Source organism: Panthera leo, chromosome D2 (genome assembly GCF_018350215.1).
Source record: "Panthera leo isolate Ple1 chromosome D2, P.leo_Ple1_pat1.1, whole genome shotgun sequence".
In the NCBI taxonomy this organism is placed as follows: Eukaryota; Metazoa; Chordata; class Mammalia; order Carnivora; family Felidae; genus Panthera; species Panthera leo.
The window spans coordinates 29,093,069-29,113,596 of NC_056689.1; the positions used below are offsets into that span (position 1 = coordinate 29,093,069).

Here is a 20,528-nt window from a genome sequence, read left to right on the forward strand (position 1 = left end):
AAAAACCATAAAATACCTAGGAATAAACCTAACCAAAGAAATGAAAAACTATTCACTGAAAACTAAAGAAAGCTTATGAAAGAGATTGAAGAAAACACAAAAAAATGGAAAAACAGTCCATGCTCGTGGATTAGAAGAACAAATACTGTTCAAATGTCAATCCTACCCAAACCAATCTACATATTCAATGCAATCCCTTTCAAAATAACACCAGCATTCTTCACAGAGATAGAACAAACTATCCTGTATGGAACCAGAAAAGACCCTGAGTAAGCCAAAACAATCCTGAAAAAGAAAACCAAAGCCAGAGGCATCACAATTCCGCACTTCAAGCTGTATTACAAAGCTATAGTCATCAAGACAGTATGGTACTGGCACATGAACAGACACATAGATCAAGGGAACAGAATAGAGAACCCAGAAATAGACCCACAAACATATGGCCAACTAATCTTTGACAAAGCAGGACAGAATATCCAATGGAAAAAAGACAGTCTTGGTGCACCTGGGTGGCTCAGTCAGTTAAGCTTCCAACTTCAGCTCAGGACATGATCTCACGGTTTTTGAGTTCGACCCCTATGTCTGACTCTGTGCTGACAGCTCAGAGCCTGGAGCCTGCTTTGGATTCTGTGTCTCATTCTCTGTCTGCCCCTCCCCAACTTGTGCTCTGTGTCTCTGTATCTCTCAAAAATAAATGTAAAAAAAAAAATTTTTTTTTTTTAAAGTCTCTTCAGCAAATGTTGTTGGGAAAACTGGACAGCGACATGCAGAAGAATGAACCTGGACCACTTTCTTACACCATACACAAAAATAAACTCAAAATGGATGAAAGACCTAAACATAAAACAGGAAGCCATCAAAATCCTATAAGAGAAAACAGGCAACAACCTCTTTGACCTCAACTGCAGTAACTTCTTACTTGACATGTCTCTAGAGGTAAGGGCAACAAAACAAAAATGAACTACTGAGACCTCATCAACATAAAAACCTTCTGGGGGTCCCTGGGTGGCTCAGTTGGTTAAGCTTCCAACTTTGGCTTAGGTCATGATCTCACGGTTTGTGGGTTTAAGACCCGCTTCGGGCTCTGTACTGACAGCTCAGAGCCTGGAGCCTGCTTCAGATATTCTCTCTCTCTAACTTAAATAAACTTAAAAAGAAACTTAAAAAGAAGTTTACTAAGAAACTTTAAAGAAAATTAAACGTCAAAAGCTTCTGCACAGCAAAGGAAACAATCAGCAAAACTAAAAGGCAACTGATGGAATGGGAGAACATATTTGCAACAACATATCAGATAAAGTGTTAGGATCCAAAATCTATAAAGAACTTACCAACTCAATACCCAAAATACAAATAATCCAGTGAACAAATGGGCAAAAGACATGAATAGACACGTTCCCAAAGAGGACATCCGGATGGCTAACAGACACATGAAAAGATGCTCAACATCACTCATCACCAGGGACATACAAAAAAAAAAAAAAAAAAAAAAAAAGGCACTATGGTTTCCTGCCTGCTCACTTCCTTAGACGCTTTAATCTGAAGTAACACCTGCCATGTTGTGAGAACACATTAGACAGCGCTACAGAGAGGCTCACGTGGCAACAAAATGAGGCCTCATGACTACAACAGCCAGCCAGGAATTCAGGCCTCATGACAACAGCCATGTGAATGCATCATCGTGGAAGCAGATCCTCCCTTCAAATGACCAGCTCCACAAGGGAGACCCCATGGGAGACCCTGAGCCGGTACCTTCCAGCTAAACCACCTCTGAATTCCTAACCTAACATAGTTTGCTAACAGAAACTATGAGGTAATAGATTAGACATGAGTCATTTAAAGCTACTAAGTTTTGATGTGATTTATTTCAGGGGAATAATCAATACAACATGCAACAGATAAGGCATCACTGTATGTTGACTAGGATATGACCAAAAAAAAGTTAAAACTCTGAAGTGCAAAAAACAAGTGTTGGCAAAGATGTGGAAAAACAAAAAACAAAAAAACCCAAAAAAACCCCTCTGTGCACTGTTGGTGGGAATGCAAACTGGTGCAGCCACTGTGGAAAACAGTATGGAGGTTCCTTAAAAAATTAAAAATAGAACTACTCTTTGATCCAGTAATCACACTACTGGGTATTTACCCCAAGAATACAAAAACACTAATTTGAAAGGATTTATGCACTGCCTATGTTTATAGCAGCATTATTTACAATAGCCAAATTATAGAAGCAGTCCAAGTGTCCATCGATAGATGAATGGATAAAGAAGATGTGATACACACACATAAACACATGCGCACACATCCGTGTATAATGGAATATTATTCAGCCATAAAAAAGAATGAAATCTTGCCATTTGCAACAACATGGATGGTTCTAGAGAGTATAATACTAAGTAAAATAAGTCTGTTAGAGAAAGACAAACACCATATGATTTCATGCATATGTGGAATTTAAGAAACAAACCAAATGAACAAAAAACAAAGAAAAGAGACAAATCAAAAAAGACTCTTAACTATAGACAACAGAGGGTTACCAATGGAGGTGAGTGGTGGAATGGTGAAATAGGTGAAAGGGATTAAGTGGTACACTTATGATGAGCACAGAGTAATATACAGAATTGCTGAATCACTATACTGTACACCTGAAACTAATATAACACTGTATGTTAACTATAGTGGAATTAAAATTTTAAACTTAATTTAAAAAATAAGTTTCTAATTTTAAAAAATTTTCAAATTTCTAATTACAAAAAAGAAAAATGGGGTGCCTGTGTGGCTCAGTTAACTGTCCCACTGTGGATTTCGGCTCAGGTCATGATCTCAGTTTGTGAGTTAGAACCTTGATCAGACTCTGCATTGAGAGCATAGAACCTGCTTGGGATTCTCAGTCTCTCTCTCCCTGCCCCTCCCCTGCTCATGCACACACACATGCTCTCTCCCTCTCAAAATAAATGAATAAACTTTAAAAAATAAAAATAAAAAGGCAAAATGTAAATAACAGCTGTGTTTTACTGCAATGCAAAGTGGCAAATAAGGCAATAAGTAGAACTCTTTAAAGCAAAAGCTTTATGAAATCTACTCATATTCGGAATGTCATGCTATGTAGTCATGACCAAGGGACAGCTTCTGTGTGATGTCTAAAAGCACTGAACACAATGCCTGACACGTCAGGGATCTAAAATGTTTTTAGGACAATAGGTCATATGACATTAGTAAATAAGTTGTGTGGCATTTTGGAACACACTTTTTCCATATAAACAGCAAAACAGAATTACATCTGGGAAAAGCAGATTTATGTCAACTAGTCTGGAAATCAAAATTACCACTAATAAAAATACTTCTGTGAAAAAAAGACAGTCTGCAATAGGAGTGATGACAGAACAGCAGATCATGCCAACCCCTCTGCATGTAGTCACTCACAAAATGCCAACAATTAGGGGCACCTGGGTGGCTCAGTCAGTTAAGCACCGACTTTGGCTCAGGTCACCGTCTCATGGTTCGTGAGTTCAAGCTCCACGTCAAGCTCTGTGCTGTCAGCTCAGAGCCTGGAGCCTGCTTCTGATTCTGTGTGTCTCTCTCTCTGCCCTTTCCCCGCTTGCACTCTGTCACTCTCTCTCTCAAATATAAATAAAACATTAAAAAAATAAAAATAAAATAATAAAATAAAAAATGCCAACAATTAGCCATTTGTGGGTTTATATGTATTTTCTCCACTGTCACAAAAGTCTGCAAAATAGGATTTATTGCCTTTTTCAAAACCTTTCAAAAATAGTAACCTGTTCAATCCTAAAACTAGCAAAGCTAGAATGTAAAACCAAGTCCATCTGATTCCCAAAACCATACAATTTTCAGTATGTCACATAACTAGAAGTAAGGCAAAACATTTTTTACACTGAGAACAGCTGAAGAATCTATTGCACACATGTACAGAATATTCAGATATTTTTAGCTCAAGAGTTTCTATTCTGCAATTTCAGAAGCTCTTCACAGAACTGCAGTGGGGTACTACAACCCTGGAATCTATATTCTAGTATTACTCTGATTTATATTTAATAGTCTAATAGCCAAATACCTTCTGGATTCCAGGAATAGATTTTATAATAGAATTGTACCTACAGCATGTCTTGTACTACTTACATTTCCTTCAGATGTTTTATTTCTTGAATAGTTTGAAAAGCATATTCTTGTAGTTTTTCTGGGGCAAAGCTATTGCTTATTGCTTTTTGAAATACTTCATGAAGAACTGTACCAATCAGCATTTGACGTGTGGCTGGATTACAGCTCTATTAAAAAAAAAAAAATCATATATTTTACTCCACACTATTAACACACATGATCTCATATTTATTACCTATTTTAACTACGATAGCCAAACTGCACTAGTGAGACAAATGCTAAAACATTAAACAATTTTTATTCTAGTAAGTAGAATTACAGATGACTTTCACTTTCTTCTATTCAGAACTACCCGAATTAAAGACTATACTTTCAGGGATCATTTCTATAGTTTGTTATTAGAGAAGTTTCTCTGAACGTAAAGAATTACCCAAATTATTTTACAAGCATGTTATTTTTAAAGAAAATCAGTAATTTCCACTTTGAAAATATTAAAAATAACCTATATGAAAAATTTCAATGTATTTTCAAATACTTAATATATTCTTTTCTAATTTCACTTTATAATCTACCGAAATAAAATGCAATAAAGCCATGGCTCATAAACTCATGTAAGTAAAAGACATTATTCAAACATAAAATTTAAATTTACAGCACAGATTTTTGACAAGTTCTCTCCACTCAAAAAGAAATAGTATTTAAAAAAAGAAAAGGGCGCCTAGGTGGCTCAGTCTGTTGAGTATCTGACTTCTGCTCAAGTCATGATCTCACAGTTCGTGGGTTCAAGCCTTGCATCGGGCTCTGTGCTGACAGCTCAGAGCTGGAGCTTGCTTCAGATTCTGTGTGTGTCTCTCTTTCTTTGTCCCTCCCCCGCTCATGCTCTGTCTCTGCCTCTCAAAAATAAACATTATAAAAAATTTTTAAAGAAAAAAAAGGCATATTATTTCTCAATTACCCCTTTTCTTAGCCTAGACATCCCCTTTAAAGCTATCAAAAAACTAGATAAAGTCCACCAAAACATGCTTCAGGAATTTAAAAAATTAATTTACAGAGGGATTCTCTGTACTATTCATGCAAGTTCTTAACAAGTCTAAAAGAACTACAAAGTAAAAAGTTTTTAAAACAATTTTGGTTTTCTACATAGATATAAATTGTATAATTTTTAAAATACACTGAAAGGAAGAGGAAACTCTTAATAGAAACCCAGGTTCTTCAGTAAATGGAACTGAAACAAAGAGGGTAAGAATAGGTAGAATACAGATTAAAAGAAACTTAGGAGACCTATCAAAACATAAATCAAAGACTCTGTTTGGGGGTGCCTGGCTGCCTCAGTTGGTAAAGCATCTGCCTCTTGATCTCAGGGTTGTGGGTTCGAGCCCCACACTGGGTATAGATATTACTTACAAATAAAATCTTAAAAAAAAAACAAACAAAAAAACCTTGTTTGAATTCTGACAAACCAACTGAAGAAAAAACTACTTTCTATTAAAGACATTACAGAGTAATAATGGGACATTATCTATCTGGGCATTATAGATAAACTGGGCATTATATTAATGAAAGGAAATACTTTTAATTTTATGGTGTATGATAAAGGTATCATATTTATATTTTTAAAAGATCCACCTTCATTTACATGCAAAATAATATAATGTTTGAGAACATCAAAATGGGTATATGGGAAATTACTCGAATCATCTATTTATGTATGTTTGAAATTTTCCAGAATATTTTTTTATGAGAGACAGTCACATTTATTTTTAGTTTATTGGAAATCATATGAAGCCAAGTTTGGAAATTCCTAGAAGCATTAAAAAATATCATCGCTTACATTACTTTTATCATCAGAATTAATTATTTTATTAAGCACTGATCAAGATTCAAAGGATTCAGTCACCTGGACTTGAGTCCTAGCACTGCCACTTATTAGCTACAGTAACTCTCAGCAAGTCATTTAACATTTAACCTCTGAGCCTGATTTTCCTCATCTGTAAAATGCAGCTGATTATTACCATCTACCTCACAGGAATTTGTGACGACTAAATGAAATAAGAGTATAAAAGTGCTCTGTAAACTTTAAGACCCTGCAGAAACATTAGCTGTTAATATTATTCACCCTAAAAGTTTCACTTAGGACAGCTCTTCTCATACATCGAATACTACTGGCTATGCTTGTGCCAGAAATCAGTATGTCTGGATATAGAATCAAATATCCAAAATCTTCATCTATTATCCAAGTATCAGATATGCAGTCTCCCTCCAAATGAATGATGTCCCCCGGCTCCACTGGTAAAGAGCACCTAAAAATAAAGCAAAATATACATAGTTTAGGTTCCTATATTTAAACATGTTAAGGAAGCTTCAAAAAGCAAATGAGTACTTTATCTGAAGGAATAGTATTTGTAAATTTCTGGGTCTTTCAAAATAATTTAATACTAGGATGCAGTCTTCAGAATCAACTCCTATTCATTCTACTCCTTTCTACCTTTGAAATACAACTGAGAACACTCAGGGGTCTTCCTTAAATACCAAAAAGGAAAACTGCTTAGTGTTAGCATCATTTACTGCAAAACTATCAAATCTTTAATAGCGTCAACACATAGCTCCACTTATGGATTAGCTTATTTCAATAATAATTCTCTCATTCTTAAGATTTCTAGCATTTCTACAGTTTCTGTAAGTCTTGAGACATGAAGACAAACCCAATGTGTTAAGAATAAAAACATACTGGGGCACCTGGGTGGCACAGCTGGTTAAATGTCCAACCTTGATTTTGGTTCAATCTCATGAACCGTGAGATTGAGCCCTGATTTGGGGCTCCAGCATGGAGCCTGCTTGGGATTCTCTCTCCTCTTTCTCTGTTCTTCCCCCAAGCTAATGTGCACACACAACTCTCTCTCTCTCTCTCTCTCTGAAAATAATAAATAAATGCTAAAAAAGAAAAAAAAAGAACAAAATCATATTTATCATTCTTATCTAGACAAAGAGCCTAAATAGACAAAATTAGACCTCCACTTTCTCTGAATTTCCCCTTTACCCCTCACATACCATACTTTGCTTGTGTAGAGAAACCTAGAGTTTCAGAATGTTCTTATGCTGTAATTAATTTTGCTTTTAGTGAAAATAATTACGAGTTTTAAGCTGCAATCTTAAAAAGTACTGGGAAGGGGCGCCTGGGTGGCTCAGTCGGTTAAGCGGCTGACTCCGGCTCAGGTCATGATCTCGCGGTCAGTGAGTTCAAGCCGCGCGTCGGGCTCTGTGCTGACACCTCAGGGCCTGGAGCCTGTTTCAGATTCTGTGTCTCCCTGTCTCTGACCCTCCCCCCATTCATGCTCTGTCTCTCTCTGTCTCAAAAATAAATAAACGTTAAAAAAAATTTTTTTTTTAAAGTACTGGGAAACTTTGGAAGTAGTCATCTAATAAGGCCATTTATTGGGTTTGGGCCCCGTGTGGGGCTCTGTGCTGACAGCTCAGAGGCTGGAGCCTGCTTCGGATTCTGTGTCTCCCTCTCTCTCTGCCCCTCCCCTGCTCATGCTCTGTCTCTGTCTTAAAAATAAATAAAAACATTAAAAAAAAATTAATAAGGCCCTTTGTAGTTAATTTTCTTTTTTTATGCTTATGTTTTTGGGTTTTTTTTAAATGTTTATTTATTTTTGAGAGAGAAAGTGAACAAGAGAGGAGCAGAGAGACGAACCCACAAACCATGAGATCATGACCTGAGCTGAAGTCAGACGCTTAACCAACTGAGCCACCCAGGTGCCCATATGTTTATTTTTGAATGAGAGAGACAGAGCGTGAGTACGGGAGGGGCAGAGAGAGAGAGAGAGAGAGAGAGAGACAGAATCTGAAGCAGCCTCCAGGCTGAGCTGCAGCACAGAGCCTGACATGGGGCTTGAACTCACAAGCTATGAGATCATGACCTTGGCCTAAGTTGGACACTTAACTGACTGAGCCACCCAGGTACCCCGTACTTAATTTTCAAATGACAATAAAGATCAAGTTTCAGAATAAGGGCTTTGAGATGCTGAGGTAATAAGCAAAATGTTTACATGGAATTAATTCAGGTTCATATCTGCTCCCTTAAGACTCTTAAGCCCGATCAGTACTCAAAGTCACACAAAAATTACCAGTCATTCCTAAGGATACACAGTTCTTTATATTCTAGTGACTGAGAAGCAGTGATGATTAGGTGCTTTTCATGGTTTCCTTCTTCATTCTGTACAGTATTGACTGCTAATACCAGGTACCGGTTATCCATTCCTCGGCTCAGAACTGTTTTAGAAAAGGAAGCTTCCACTTTCTTCTGAAATCTGAAGCATACACAAACAGAACTACTGTAGCATGAAATAAGATATCCAATTTCCTTTATCTACAAACCAGCCTTCTAGTTTTCTAGGTTTGTTTCTTCTAGAAAGCTTATCACAATGACCGTTAGCTAAAATACGTAAAAATTGAGAGCAAGGGCATAGCAGAATTCCGATTATAAAACTTCCCAAAAGTAATGCCATTTAAAACATGCTTATGATACGAGTTTTTCCAAACACTGTATAGGTTCTCAGGAGCCCTGTGAAACATCCATGATTATGAGGATTAAGGATAAATTGAGAAATATCAAATAACAAATTCCTACCACTGGTGCAAGCCCTCCCAAAGTACAAATAAAAGCAAATGTCTTGTACACCATCTTTTTTGTAAATGAAAGGTATTGTTAAGGAAAACCATAGTGGAGGTGGTTTGCTGAAATCCTACCTTGAGCCACAGTATTATATCAATCTTTAGGAGCCTACTTAGAAATTATCTAGTCGTACCTACTATTTAATGAAGAAAATCTTTCTGTAAAATCTCAGTATGAATCAACTAGCGCCTACTTCCTAGAGAAAAGCAAGCTTAATACCTGTCACATTAGTTCATTCATACAGTGACTCAACTCAGAAATTTCTCATTTATAATGGGCAAGTCAACTGCACAATACTTTTATCCATTGATCCTAGCCGCCTGAAAACTATGCAGGACTGCTCTAACCGCTCTAGAAAATATTAAGTCCCTCTTTAGTCCTTCCAGTTTGATTGCAGTCTTTATCAGTGACAGTACAAGAGTCCACAGTCATTACCTCTCTAATACCAAATGCCTTCCTATTACCCTGAAATTATCTTTGTCACCCAACCCTAGACTCTTACTACTTTGTAATCGCCTCATTCACCTACTCCAGGGAGCCTCAGGCTGTGAAATTCCCAAAGGTCAGTTGGGACACCTTGAGGATCTCGCAAAGGTATTGCTGATCAAAACCCAAAACGCAAAGATCCGTCAACAATAATTATCATTATTATTAATTGAAAATAATTCCACATTATGCTGGTCAAGTTGCCCTGACCATTTAGTCCAAGTTGAGGATGTAGAGTTCTCCGTGGGATAAGTTTCTCCAACTACATAAGGAGAAAAGCATCTAGCAGTTGCAATTTCCTTTTATGAAGGCTAGTTTAAGGTGACTGGCACTCCCCGAATACGGGCAGGAATGAACGGCTGAGTAAGCAGTTTTCGGGCTTTGGCCCAAGTGCGGACCCAAAGAGAACCCTATGAAACAGATCCCAGCTCGGGAAACTCGTCCGGCACCCTGGGACCCGAGCGGGATCATTTTATCCCAAGCCTGGCTTCCCGGAGGCGTGGGTGCCGCCTCTCCCGCTCCTTTCTTTCAAATCTCCCGCCTTGCTCCCAAACCCTCCCTCCGCTCCGCTCACAGCTCCACCGGCGGACCAGCCTCTCCCTCTAGACTCTTCTTCAACAGCTCCAGTTCTTCCAGCTGCAACATCCCGGGGGAAGACACTGCAAACACACGCCAGTTAAAACCAGGGAAACGGAGAACCTCAGAAAAGGAAAAGAAGCGCGAGTCCGCGAGGCGCCGCACGCATGCGCATGTCCGCCTGCCCACCGTAGTCCCAAGTGACCTGCGCGAAGCAGCCCCTCCCAGCCCGGCATGCTCCACGTGGAGAGCGGCACTTGGGCGGAGATTTTAAGAGATCCTTGCTTCCTTGCTTATGCGTTAGGAAAATTGGGGGTGTTCTTAATCTGGCCCAGACAAATATTCTCGCATTTTCTCTAGACACGCCAACGCATGCTCAACACACACTCTTAGAACAGAACCAATTACCCAAACCCAGGCGTCCCTTGTTAGCGTGCAGAATTTTCTATTCTTTTGGGAGAAAACCTCGCCTTTTTTTTCCGGAAAATTGAGAAAATAGAAGCCATCAGGTAGGAATTTCCTCATGATACCACGACTTTCTACAAAAGTACTAATATCCGTGCTTGTCTTATATCCTCTTTCCACTTTTTCAACTGTGGACAAAGTCCACTGATCAATGAACAATCCTATTTGTACTCATTCAAGGGCCTTTTTTTCTTCAGCTACTCCGTCATTCTCTTGTATCATCAATGTGGACCTCACTAGTAGGTTCCTCCCAGACTTGTAATGTGGCCCAGTGTCTCCCACCTTTAAAAGATGTTACCTTGGGGAGCCTCGGTGGCTCCCTTGGTTGAGTGTCTGAATTTGACTAAGGTCCTGATCTTGCTGTTGGTGACTTAGAGGCCCTGCATTGAACTCTTTGCTATCCCGGAAGAGCCTGCTTTGGATCATCTGTCCCCCTCACTCTCTGCCCCTTCCCTGCTGGTTCCATCGCAAAATAAATAAACTTTAAAAAATAAATAAAACAAAATAAAATAAAAGATGTTGCCTTGATGGATTTACTCCATCTCTCTCTTGGCCATCCTGAGAGCAAAACTTTATTTTTTTATTTTTTCAGTAATCTCTACACCTAACATGGGGCTTGAAGTCACACTTTGAAAGAGTCACTGGCTCCACTGACTGACCCAGCCAAGTGCCCCTATCCTCCCATTTAAAAATAATCTTTATGGGGGCGCCTGGGTGGCTCAGTTGGTTAAGCGGCCAACTTCGGCTCAGGTCATGATCTCGCGGTCCGTGAGTTCGAGCCCCACGTCAGGCTCTGTGCTGACAGCTCAGAGCCTGGAGCCTGTTTCAGATTCTCTCTCTGACCCTCCCCCGTTCATGCTTTGTCTCCCTCTGTCTCAAAAATAAATAAACGTTAAAAAAAATTAAAAAAAAAAATCTTTATGGGGCAGCTGGGTAGCTCACTGGGTTAACCATCTGATTCTTGATTTTGGGTTAGGTCATGATATCATAGTTCTTGAGTTTGAGCCCTTCATGGGGCTCCCAGCTGACAGCATGGAGCCAGCTTGGGATTCTCTCTTTCTCTCCCTCTCTCTCTGCCCCTACCCTACTCTTAATTTTAAAAAATCAAAATAATTGTTATTAAAAGTTGTCTTTTATATTCGTGTTTATTCATACAAAATTATGAGAAATTTCTTGGGGGGGAAAAAAAAGCCTTGCCTGTAATAGATACAGATTTTCTTTCTTTCTTTCTTTCTTTCTTTCTTTCTTTCTTTCTTTCTTTCTTTTTCTTAACTTCTTTCTTTTTCTTTCTTTCTTTTCTTTCTTTCTTTCTTTCTTTCTTTCTTTCTTTCTTTCTTTCTTTCATGTCTGTTTTTGACACAGAGAGAGAGAAAGGGAGAGAGCAAGCACATGTGGGGTAGGGGCAGAGAGAGAGAGGGAGACACAAAATCCAAAGCAGGCTCCAGGCTCTGAGCTGTCAGTACAGAGCCCCATGTAGGGCTCAAACACATGAACCATGAGATCATAACCTGAGCCAAAGTCAGAGGCTTAACGGATAGAGCCACCCAGGCGGCCCAATACATACAGATTTTCTACCTGTGACACCACACTTATCTGGTTTTCCCCCAACCTCACAGGCCCCCTTCAATCTCCTGTATTGTCTCTTCATTTTCTGCCCAATCTCTAAATGTTGGAAGTCCTCAGAGTTCAGTTTCTGGACATATTTTTCTATCTACCAGTTCCCTAGGTTTTTTCAGACATTGTCATGGCTTAATTTTATTATTATTTTTTTATTCTCGTGGCTTTAAATACCATCTCTATCCTGACAATTCTCACATTCATGTGTATAGGCAAGGCTTTTCCTCTGAATTCAAAAACACAACTACTGCTTGATATCTACACTTAGCAATATGGGGGGGGGGGGGGGGGGGGGGGGCGGAGTCTTTAATTATAACATGGCCAAAATGGAATTTTTTATTTTCTTGACAGACCTATTATTCTTCTCAGTAATAGCACTATCCACCCAGAAGACAAGGCTAAAAACTCAGAAGTCATCCTGATTCTTTTCTGTTACTACTCACATCCAATCCATAGGCAGACACATAGATTCAACTTCTAAAACTATCTTAAATCTCTTCATTTGTTTCCATCTCCACTGCCACTACCCTATCATTGTCTCTAACCTAGAAAACTGCAACACACTGTTTTGTTCTAAGTTTATTTATTTATTTTGAGAGAGAGGGAATGCATGCATGTAAGCAGGGGAGGGGCAGTGATTTTATTTTTAAGTAATCTCTAAACCCAATGTGGTGCTGGAACTTACAACCCTGAGATCAAGAGTCAGTCTGTCTTCTGACTGAGACAGCCAAGTGCCCCGGTCTCTTCTGTTCTAATGTGATTGTTTTTTGTTTTTGTTTTTATTTTTATTTTGAGAGAGAGAGAGTGTTTGAGTGGGTGGTGCGGGGCGGGGGGGCGGGGGGTGCAGAGGGAGAGTGAGAGAGAGAATCCCAAGCAGGCTCCACACTCAGCACGGGGCCAGAAGTGGGGCATGATCCCACAACCGTGGGACAAAGACCTGAGCCAAAATCAAGAGGCAAGTGATCAACTAACTGAGTCACACAGGCACCCCCTAAAGTAATTAGTTTTTATAATGAATCAATGGTGAATTTTGCTAAGTACTTTTTCTGCATCTATTGAAGGATCATGTGCATTTTCTCCTTTATTCTGTTATTATTGAAAATTACTGACTTTATTAAACAATTTGGCAATCCTAGGATTAACTCGGATGTATCTCTGGGTTTGATTTGCTAATGTGTTGACTACTTTATTTTTTATTTATTTTATTTTTAATTTTTTTAATGTGTATTTATTTTTGAGAGCAAGAGACAGAGAGTGACTGGAGAGGGACAGAGAGAGGGAAACAAAGAATCCAAAGCAGGTTCTAAGCTCCGAGCTGTCAGCACAGAGCCCAACATGGGGCTGGAACTCACAAACCACGAGATCATGACCTGAGAGGAAGTCTGACACTTAAACGACTGAGCCACCCAGGAGCCTCTACTTTCTTTTTTTAAAGTAATCTCTACACCCAACTCATGACCCTGAGATCAAGAGTCACATACTCTACTGGCTGAGTCAACCAGGTGCCCCAATTTGATTATATGTTGTTAAGGATTTTCCAATCTTTGCTTTTGAAAGATACTGGTCTATAATTTTCTTGTAACAACTTTGTCAGGTTTGGATATCAAAGTTATGCTGGCATCATAACATGAGTTGGAAAGTGTTCTTTGTCTTTTAATTTCTGAAAGTTTATAGATTCTTTCTTTCTCAGATGTTCATTAGAATTCACATCTGAGTCTGGAGTTCCTTTTTTTTTTTTTTCCTTTTTTAAAGATTTTATTTTATTTTTTAAAGTTATTTATACCCAGAATAGGGCTTGAACCCACAAACCCAAGATCAACAGTTGCACACTCCACTGACTGAGCCAGTCAGGGACCTGGAGTCTGGAGTTTCCTTCTGGAAGAATTTTTGATGAATTCAATTTTTTAAATTGGCTGTGAAGATTTGTTTCATCTATGGTAGTTTCTATGGTGTGATTTTCAAGGCATCTGTCCATTTCATCTAAATTGTTAAATTCCTTGGCAAAGAGTTATTTAGGAATGCTTTATTATCTTTTTAATATTCGTAGGATCCACGGGCGCCTGGGTGGCTCAGTCAGTTGAGCGTCCGACTTAGCTCAGGTCACAATCTCGCGGTCCGTGAGTTCGAGCCCTGCGTCGGGCTCTGGGCTGATGGCTCAGAGCCTGGAGCCTGCTTCCGATTCTGTGTCTCCCTCTCTCTCTGACCCTCCCCCGTTCATGCTCTGTCTCTCTCTGTCTCAAAAATAAATAAACGTTAAAAAAAATTAAAAAAAAATATTCGTAGGATCCCTAGTGATGTCCTCTTTTTAATTTTTTTAAATTTTTAATGTTTATTTTTTTATTTTTTTTTAATGTTTATTTATTTTTGAAGGAGAGAGAGGCAGAGTGTGAGTGGGGGAGGGGCAGAGAGAGAGAGAGAGAGAGAGAGAGAGAGGCACAGAATCTGAAGCAGGCTCCAGGCTCTGAGCTGTCAGCACGGAGTCTGACGCAGGGCTAGAACTCACAAACCGTGAGATCATGACCTGAGCCGAAGTCGGACGCTCAACTGACTGAGCCACCCAGGTGCCCCATTTAATGTTTATTTTTAAGAGAGAGAGCACAGGAGTACTTGTGCACACATACAATTGGGGGAGGGGGAGAGAGAGAATCGCAAACAGGCTCCAGGCTCTGAGCTGTCAGCACAAAGTCTGATATGGGGCTCAAACTCACTGACCAAGAGATAATGACCTGAGCCAAAGTCAGATGCTCAACCAACTGAGACACCTCTTTTTAGTTCTTGGTGTTAGTAATTTATATTCTTTCTTGTTTAGTTATCAGTCTAGCTAGGAACTTACCAATTTGTTGATCTTTTCAAAACACCAATTTTGGGGTTTTATTTTATCCGTTGTCTTAAATTTTGTTGATTTCTGTTTTGTTTTCTTTTTTTTCTAAATGTTTATTTATTTTTGAGAGAGAGAGAGCGTGAGCAGGCCAGGGGCAGAGAGAAAGGGGGACAGAGGATCTGAGGTGGGCTCTGTGCTGCATCTGCAAGTCCAATGTGGGGCTCAAATTCACAAACCATGAGATCATGACCTGAGCTGAGGTCAGACACACATCCAACTGAGCCACCCAGACACCCGAGTTCTGTTGTTTTTTTTTTAATTAAAAAAAAAGGTGTTTATTTATTTATTTATTTATATTGATTATTATTATATTTATTTATTTATTTATTATTTATTTATATTTATTTATTTATATTTATTTATTATTTATTTTTGAGAGAAAGAGACCAGAGCATGAGCCGGGGGAGGGGGGGCGGGTGCAGAGAGAGAGGGAAACACAGAATCTGAAGCATCCAGGCTCTGAGCTGTCAGCACAGAGCCCGAAGTGGGACTCAAATGCACAAACCATGAGATCATGACCTGGGCCGAAGTTGGACACTCAACTGACTGAGCCACCCAGGTTCCCCTTCTGATTTCTGTTTTAACTGCAAACTTTGTGGACAAAGTAGAGTGATCTTTGTAAAAACATAATCAGACAGTTTTATTCCCCTGCTGAAAACCTTCAAGCATTTCCCATTGTATTTAGGATAAAAAACAAAATTATTACCATATCCTTTAGAGCCCTCAGTGGTCTGGCCTTTGTCTATTTCTCCAACCCCATTTGTTGCTACTCATTCACTCACAAAGTTTCATTCACAGTGGACTTTTGACAATTCCTATGCAAGCCAAGCTGTTTCCTGTTTAAGGCTATTCTCTTCACCTGAGGCCATTCTGCCCCCACAATTCTGCATAGTTATTTCCTTTTTATCCTCCATGTGTCAGCTTAAAGTATAGCATATTAAAGAAACTTTTCCCTGATGATTCTAAAGTAGCTCTCTGATCCTTACACCCAACAATTATTCTCTATAATGTGGCCTATTTACTTAATAAGCATTTTCCATAAACTATCATAATTTTATTGATTAGTTTATGTTTATTGACATGTTCCAAATTTATTTGACGTTAGAGTGTCATCTAAATAGGATATTACTGGGGCGCCTGGGTGGCTCAGTCGGTTAAGCATCCAACTTCCGCTCAGGTTGTGATCTCCCAGTTCATGGGTTTGAGCCCCACATCAGGCTCTATGCTGACAGCTCAGAGCCTGGAGCCTGCTTCAGATTCTGTGTCTCCTTCTCTCTCTACCTCTCCCCCGCTTGTTGCTCTCTCTCTCTCAAAAATAAACATAAAAAATGTTTTTAAATAGGATACTACTGTGTTGAAGTATAGCATCATGGCTAGTAGAGTAGGCTGTAGATTCACTGGCTGAATTTGAATCCTAGATCCACCACTAACTGTGTGAATTTGGGCAAGTTATTTGATCTCCCTGGGCCTCCGTTAGTCCATGTGTAAAAAAGGGGTATCAAATAGTACCTATCTTATAGTTGTTGTAGAGATAGAGTTAAGGCATTGAAAGTGCATAAAACAAAACCCGGAACATAGTAGGTCCTCAGGAAATATGCATGACTTATTTGTCATCAATTTCTAAGGCCTAACGGTGTCTGTTATTCAAAGAATTGATGTGAGGAATTGTGTAAAGTGTTCAGTTGTTATCCAAGTATGTCAGGTATCATTGGCCCAACTCCTCAAGGCAATGCGTTATTCACATAATACAGGTTTTATTATTTGCCATTCATCTTTGCTCAAATTAGCAACATTTCCTTCCTTCCTTTCTCTTTTCTTTCTCTTTCTTTCTTTTTCTTTCTTTCTTCTTGTCTTTCTCCTTCCTTCCTTCCTCCCTCCCTCCCTCCTTTCTTTCTTTCTTTCTTTCTTTCTTTCTTTCTTTCTTTCTTTCTTTCTTTCAAGACAGAGACAGCATGAGCAGGGGGAAAAGCGAGAATCCCAGCACAGAGCCCAATGTGGGCCTCAGACTCATGAAACTGTGAGATCATGACCTGAGCCGAAACCAAGAGCTGGATACTTAATTGGAGGAGCAACCCAGGCGCCCCAGTAACAAGACATTTCTATGAAACAAAACAAATGAATTTCTTAATTGTTCTTCCCATGGTCTAATTGTGCCTTATTTCTGCCTACTGAACATAAGGTCTCCAAAAACGGGACTGAGTCTTCCTTTTTCCCATCAGTATACATCACTGAGCACCTATTATGGTGCCACATCCTGTGCTCCTTATAGGAAATGAAGGCATGGCTCTGCTTTGGAGAGAACCAGTTCAGGGGACACAGGTAAAAAGGTAATTACCATAAAGTGTGGTACATACTGTATTAGAAAGATACCTGGTGTTAGATGCTACTGAACATTCAAATCAGACTATAAGTACAGCTAACAGATCTCCCAAGGTAAGCCCCCCATTATGCTGATACAATGCCTGACACACAATGGATGTTGAATACCCAAGGGGAGAATAGTGTAAGATATTATTATATATACCCATTAAACTTTCTTTTTTTTAAAGTTTTATTTATTTATTTATTTATTTATTTATTTATTTAAAAAGAATTTTTTTTAACGTTTATTTATTTTTGAGACAGAGAGAGACAGAGCATGAACGGGGGAGGGTCAGATAGAGGGAGACACAGAATCTGAACCAGGCTCCAGGCTCTGAGCTGTCAGCACAGAGCCTGACGCGGGGCTCGAACTCACGGACCGCAAGATCATGACCTGAGCCAAAGTCGGCCACTTAACCGACTGAGCCACCCAGACGCCCCTAAAAGTTTTATTTATTTAATGTTTATTTATTTTTGAGAGAAAGAGCGTGAGCCAGAGAGGGGCAGAGAGAGAGAGAGGGAGCCAGAGGATCCGAAGCAGGTACCAGGCTCTGCACTGACAGCAAAGAGACCAATGTGGGGCTTGAATTCACGAACCTCGAGATCATGACCTGAGCCAAAGTCGGACACTTAACTGACTGAGCCACTCGGGCACCCCTACCCATTAACCATTCTAACTCCATACCCTTGAAAACTAGGAGTGGTACCTCACTTACTGCCTAGACCAGACCACTGTCCCATTCTATAGATCAAAGGGGTATTCTCAAAAAAAGCAGTGAAAGAGTAACAATGGAAATCAAAACAGAAATAGTCAATCTTCAGTGGAAGATAACCTGGCAAGATACACTTTGGGTCATCAATCTGAAATAAATCAAATATAACTATAGTCATTATTTTAAATATTCTTACATTCTGACTATTGATGTTTATCATTTGTGCTTTAATAATGTGAATAGTTAAAAAAGAGAAATAATGATCCAAATATGAATAAAATTCTGTAACATAGAATGCAAATTTTTATTTAAAAAAATATTTGCAGTCCTCTTTTATTGATAACATAACTGAGATATTTATTTCGTACATTTAAATTATCTTGTGACTTGATAACAATATTTAGCTACAATATAGCCCAGAAATGAAAATATACAAAATACTTTCAAGAACACACGTATTTCTACCTGTGGGGTACACTTACAAATCATACAAAGACACATATTTATTTTAAAATAAAGACTTTGAAAATGAAACCAGTTCATCTAATTTTTACCAAAGTATAACAAGAAATCTTTTATGCAAACAAAATTAAAATTGAAGCAGAAGTAACACTTTTCGATTTAGTTTTCTAATGTCCTAAAAATCACATCAATTAGATGGTAACTAGACTATTGTGGTGATTGTTTTGCAGTAAATACAAATATTGAATCATTACATTGTGCACCTGAAACTAATATATTGTTATATGTCAATTTTACCTCAATAAAAAAAATTATAAAGTTAGAGCAGTTAAAATAGTTTGCATTGATCAAAAAAAATCACATCAATTCTACAAATTGCTATGTCTGAGGACAGAACGGTATTTGTTCCCTTTCCACTTCTGTCATGCTTACAGTAAAAGATAAAAGGTACTCTAAACACAATAAATGGAATTCTTATATTTTAAACCATTTTAATATAAAGGATAGCAAATCAAATCAGTTTTATGTTTCTACTTAAGTTTATATTGCACTAAAATTATTTTACATGGAAGAACTAGTTGATGTATCATGACAAAATACCTTAGAAACATTCTTTGACATTCACATCTATATTAATAGATATTTCACAGTTCACTTAAATAAGTTTTCTAGTATATACCAAATCATCTAACAAAAACAAATCTATAATGCTAATCTGTTTTGAGAGCAAAGATATTCAGTATTTATTATTACTGCCTTTGGGAAATATATTGACTTTTAAAAACAAATTTAAGTCAGTCATAGTACCTAGTAATAACATTTGAGCAACACCTGAAAATTCTTCATTTATTGTTGAGCTTCTACAAGGCTAATTTTTAAATACAGCATTTATTTTATTTAAAAACAAAGAGAAAAAGTGTCAGTCCTTTTATGCAGTGGAGCAGAATTATGAGAAGAGAGATACTAAGAATAATGTTCAATGCTGGCTTCTAAACTACTTCCCTCCCACCCCCCCCCCACCCCCCCCGCCGCCCCAGTAATCTCTACACCTAACATGGGGTTGGAATTTATGACTCCGAGATTAAGAGTCGCATGCTCTTCTGGCTGAGCCAGCCAGGTGCCCCCTAAGCTACATTTTATAAACATAAAAATTCAGTTCTCATCATTCTGCTGCAATATAACCAAGCCTGTTTATTACAATAATAATAACCAATGTTAGAGTCTTTGAAAATCATGATTATACTTAAAGCTTGGAATTAAAGCATGATAAAGCCTAATGGCAACCTCTTGAATCCCATTTTAAGTTAGTGCTACTCCCAAAAAACATTTTAAAACAGTTTCAAATAACCTAACTGATTAGCCAGCATCAGCTTAGGAATTTTTTTCAATGTTCTCAGTTATAACTTTTGGCATCAAAAAGCACGGTAAGCACTTTTGATTTGTTATGAATAAAAAAATCAAGTACTAAAATACCAGTGGTTCCTGTGACTAGGCAAATAGCCCCCTTCAAGTAATGTTCCCCTCAAAATTAAAAGAACATTTATGTCTCCCTGTGAGAGTTTACTCAGGAAAAGAAATCACGATTTTCTTCAGTTGAGGTGAAAAAACTGCTTCATAAGTTCGTATGTTGTAAAAGCCACTGCTTGAGAGGGAATACAGCGAATGTAATTAAGAGATAAGCCACGATATAATCCTCTTCGAATTCCATGGTGTCCATAGACGTACTTCATAGTCTCCCACATGGTACTGAAAGACAATAGTTAAATGATGACACCTTTATGCCCACTCATGAGATATTTTCAGGATCCATAATAGCATTTTTAAAAGAAGTCAAAATGTCAAGGGCACCTGGGTGGCTCAGTCAGTTGAACATCTGACTTTAGCTCAAGTTATGATCTCACAGGTTCGTGACTAAGATCCCCACATAGCTCTCTGTGCCGACAGTGAGGAGCTGCTTGGGATTCTCTCTCTCTCCTTCTCTCTCTGCCCCTCCTCTACTCACCAGATCTTCTGTCTCCCTCTCAGCCCCTCCCACACACCCTCTTTCCCTTTCCTTCAAAAATAAATAAACATTTAAAAAAAAAAAGCCAAAATGTCATCTTGAATAGCTTTTGGAAAGCAAGTGTTAAAACAAGGTGAAAAGTCACCATAAAACAGCAATTCATTCCAAACAAGT

General features: G+C 38.5%; 2 protein-coding genes and 1 pseudogene across 2 annotated transcripts in view; 1 reads left to right on the plus strand and 2 right to left on the minus strand.

Moving 5' to 3' along the window:
* The window catches only part of DNA2 (DNA replication helicase/nuclease 2), a 56,603-nt gene extending 46,649 nt beyond the window's left edge, over positions 1–9,954 (minus strand). Inside the window, exons 1-4 of the mRNA XM_042908902.1 lie at positions 9,852–9,954; positions 8,244–8,426; positions 6,233–6,416; positions 4,138–4,283 (exon numbers count right to left, since the gene is read on the minus strand). Coding sequence (XP_042764836.1) covers positions 4,138–4,283; positions 6,233–6,416; positions 8,244–8,426; positions 9,852–9,922 — 584 coding nt within the window. The 5' untranslated portion in view covers positions 9,923–9,954. The remainder of the gene's footprint in view (positions 1–4,137; positions 4,284–6,232; positions 6,417–8,243; positions 8,427–9,851) is intronic.
* Positions 4,477–4,554, plus strand: LOC122202843 (annotated as a pseudogene).
* A 9,975-nt stretch (positions 9,955–19,929) lies between the features above and the next one.
* SLC25A16 (solute carrier family 25 member 16) overlaps positions 19,930–20,528 on the minus strand; it is a 50,694-nt gene continuing 50,095 nt past the window's right edge. Inside the window, exon 9 of the mRNA XM_042908985.1 lies at positions 19,930–20,126. Within this exon, the coding sequence (XP_042764919.1) occupies positions 20,021–20,126 (106 nt within the window). The 3' untranslated portion in view covers positions 19,930–20,020. The remainder of the gene's footprint in view (positions 20,127–20,528) is intronic.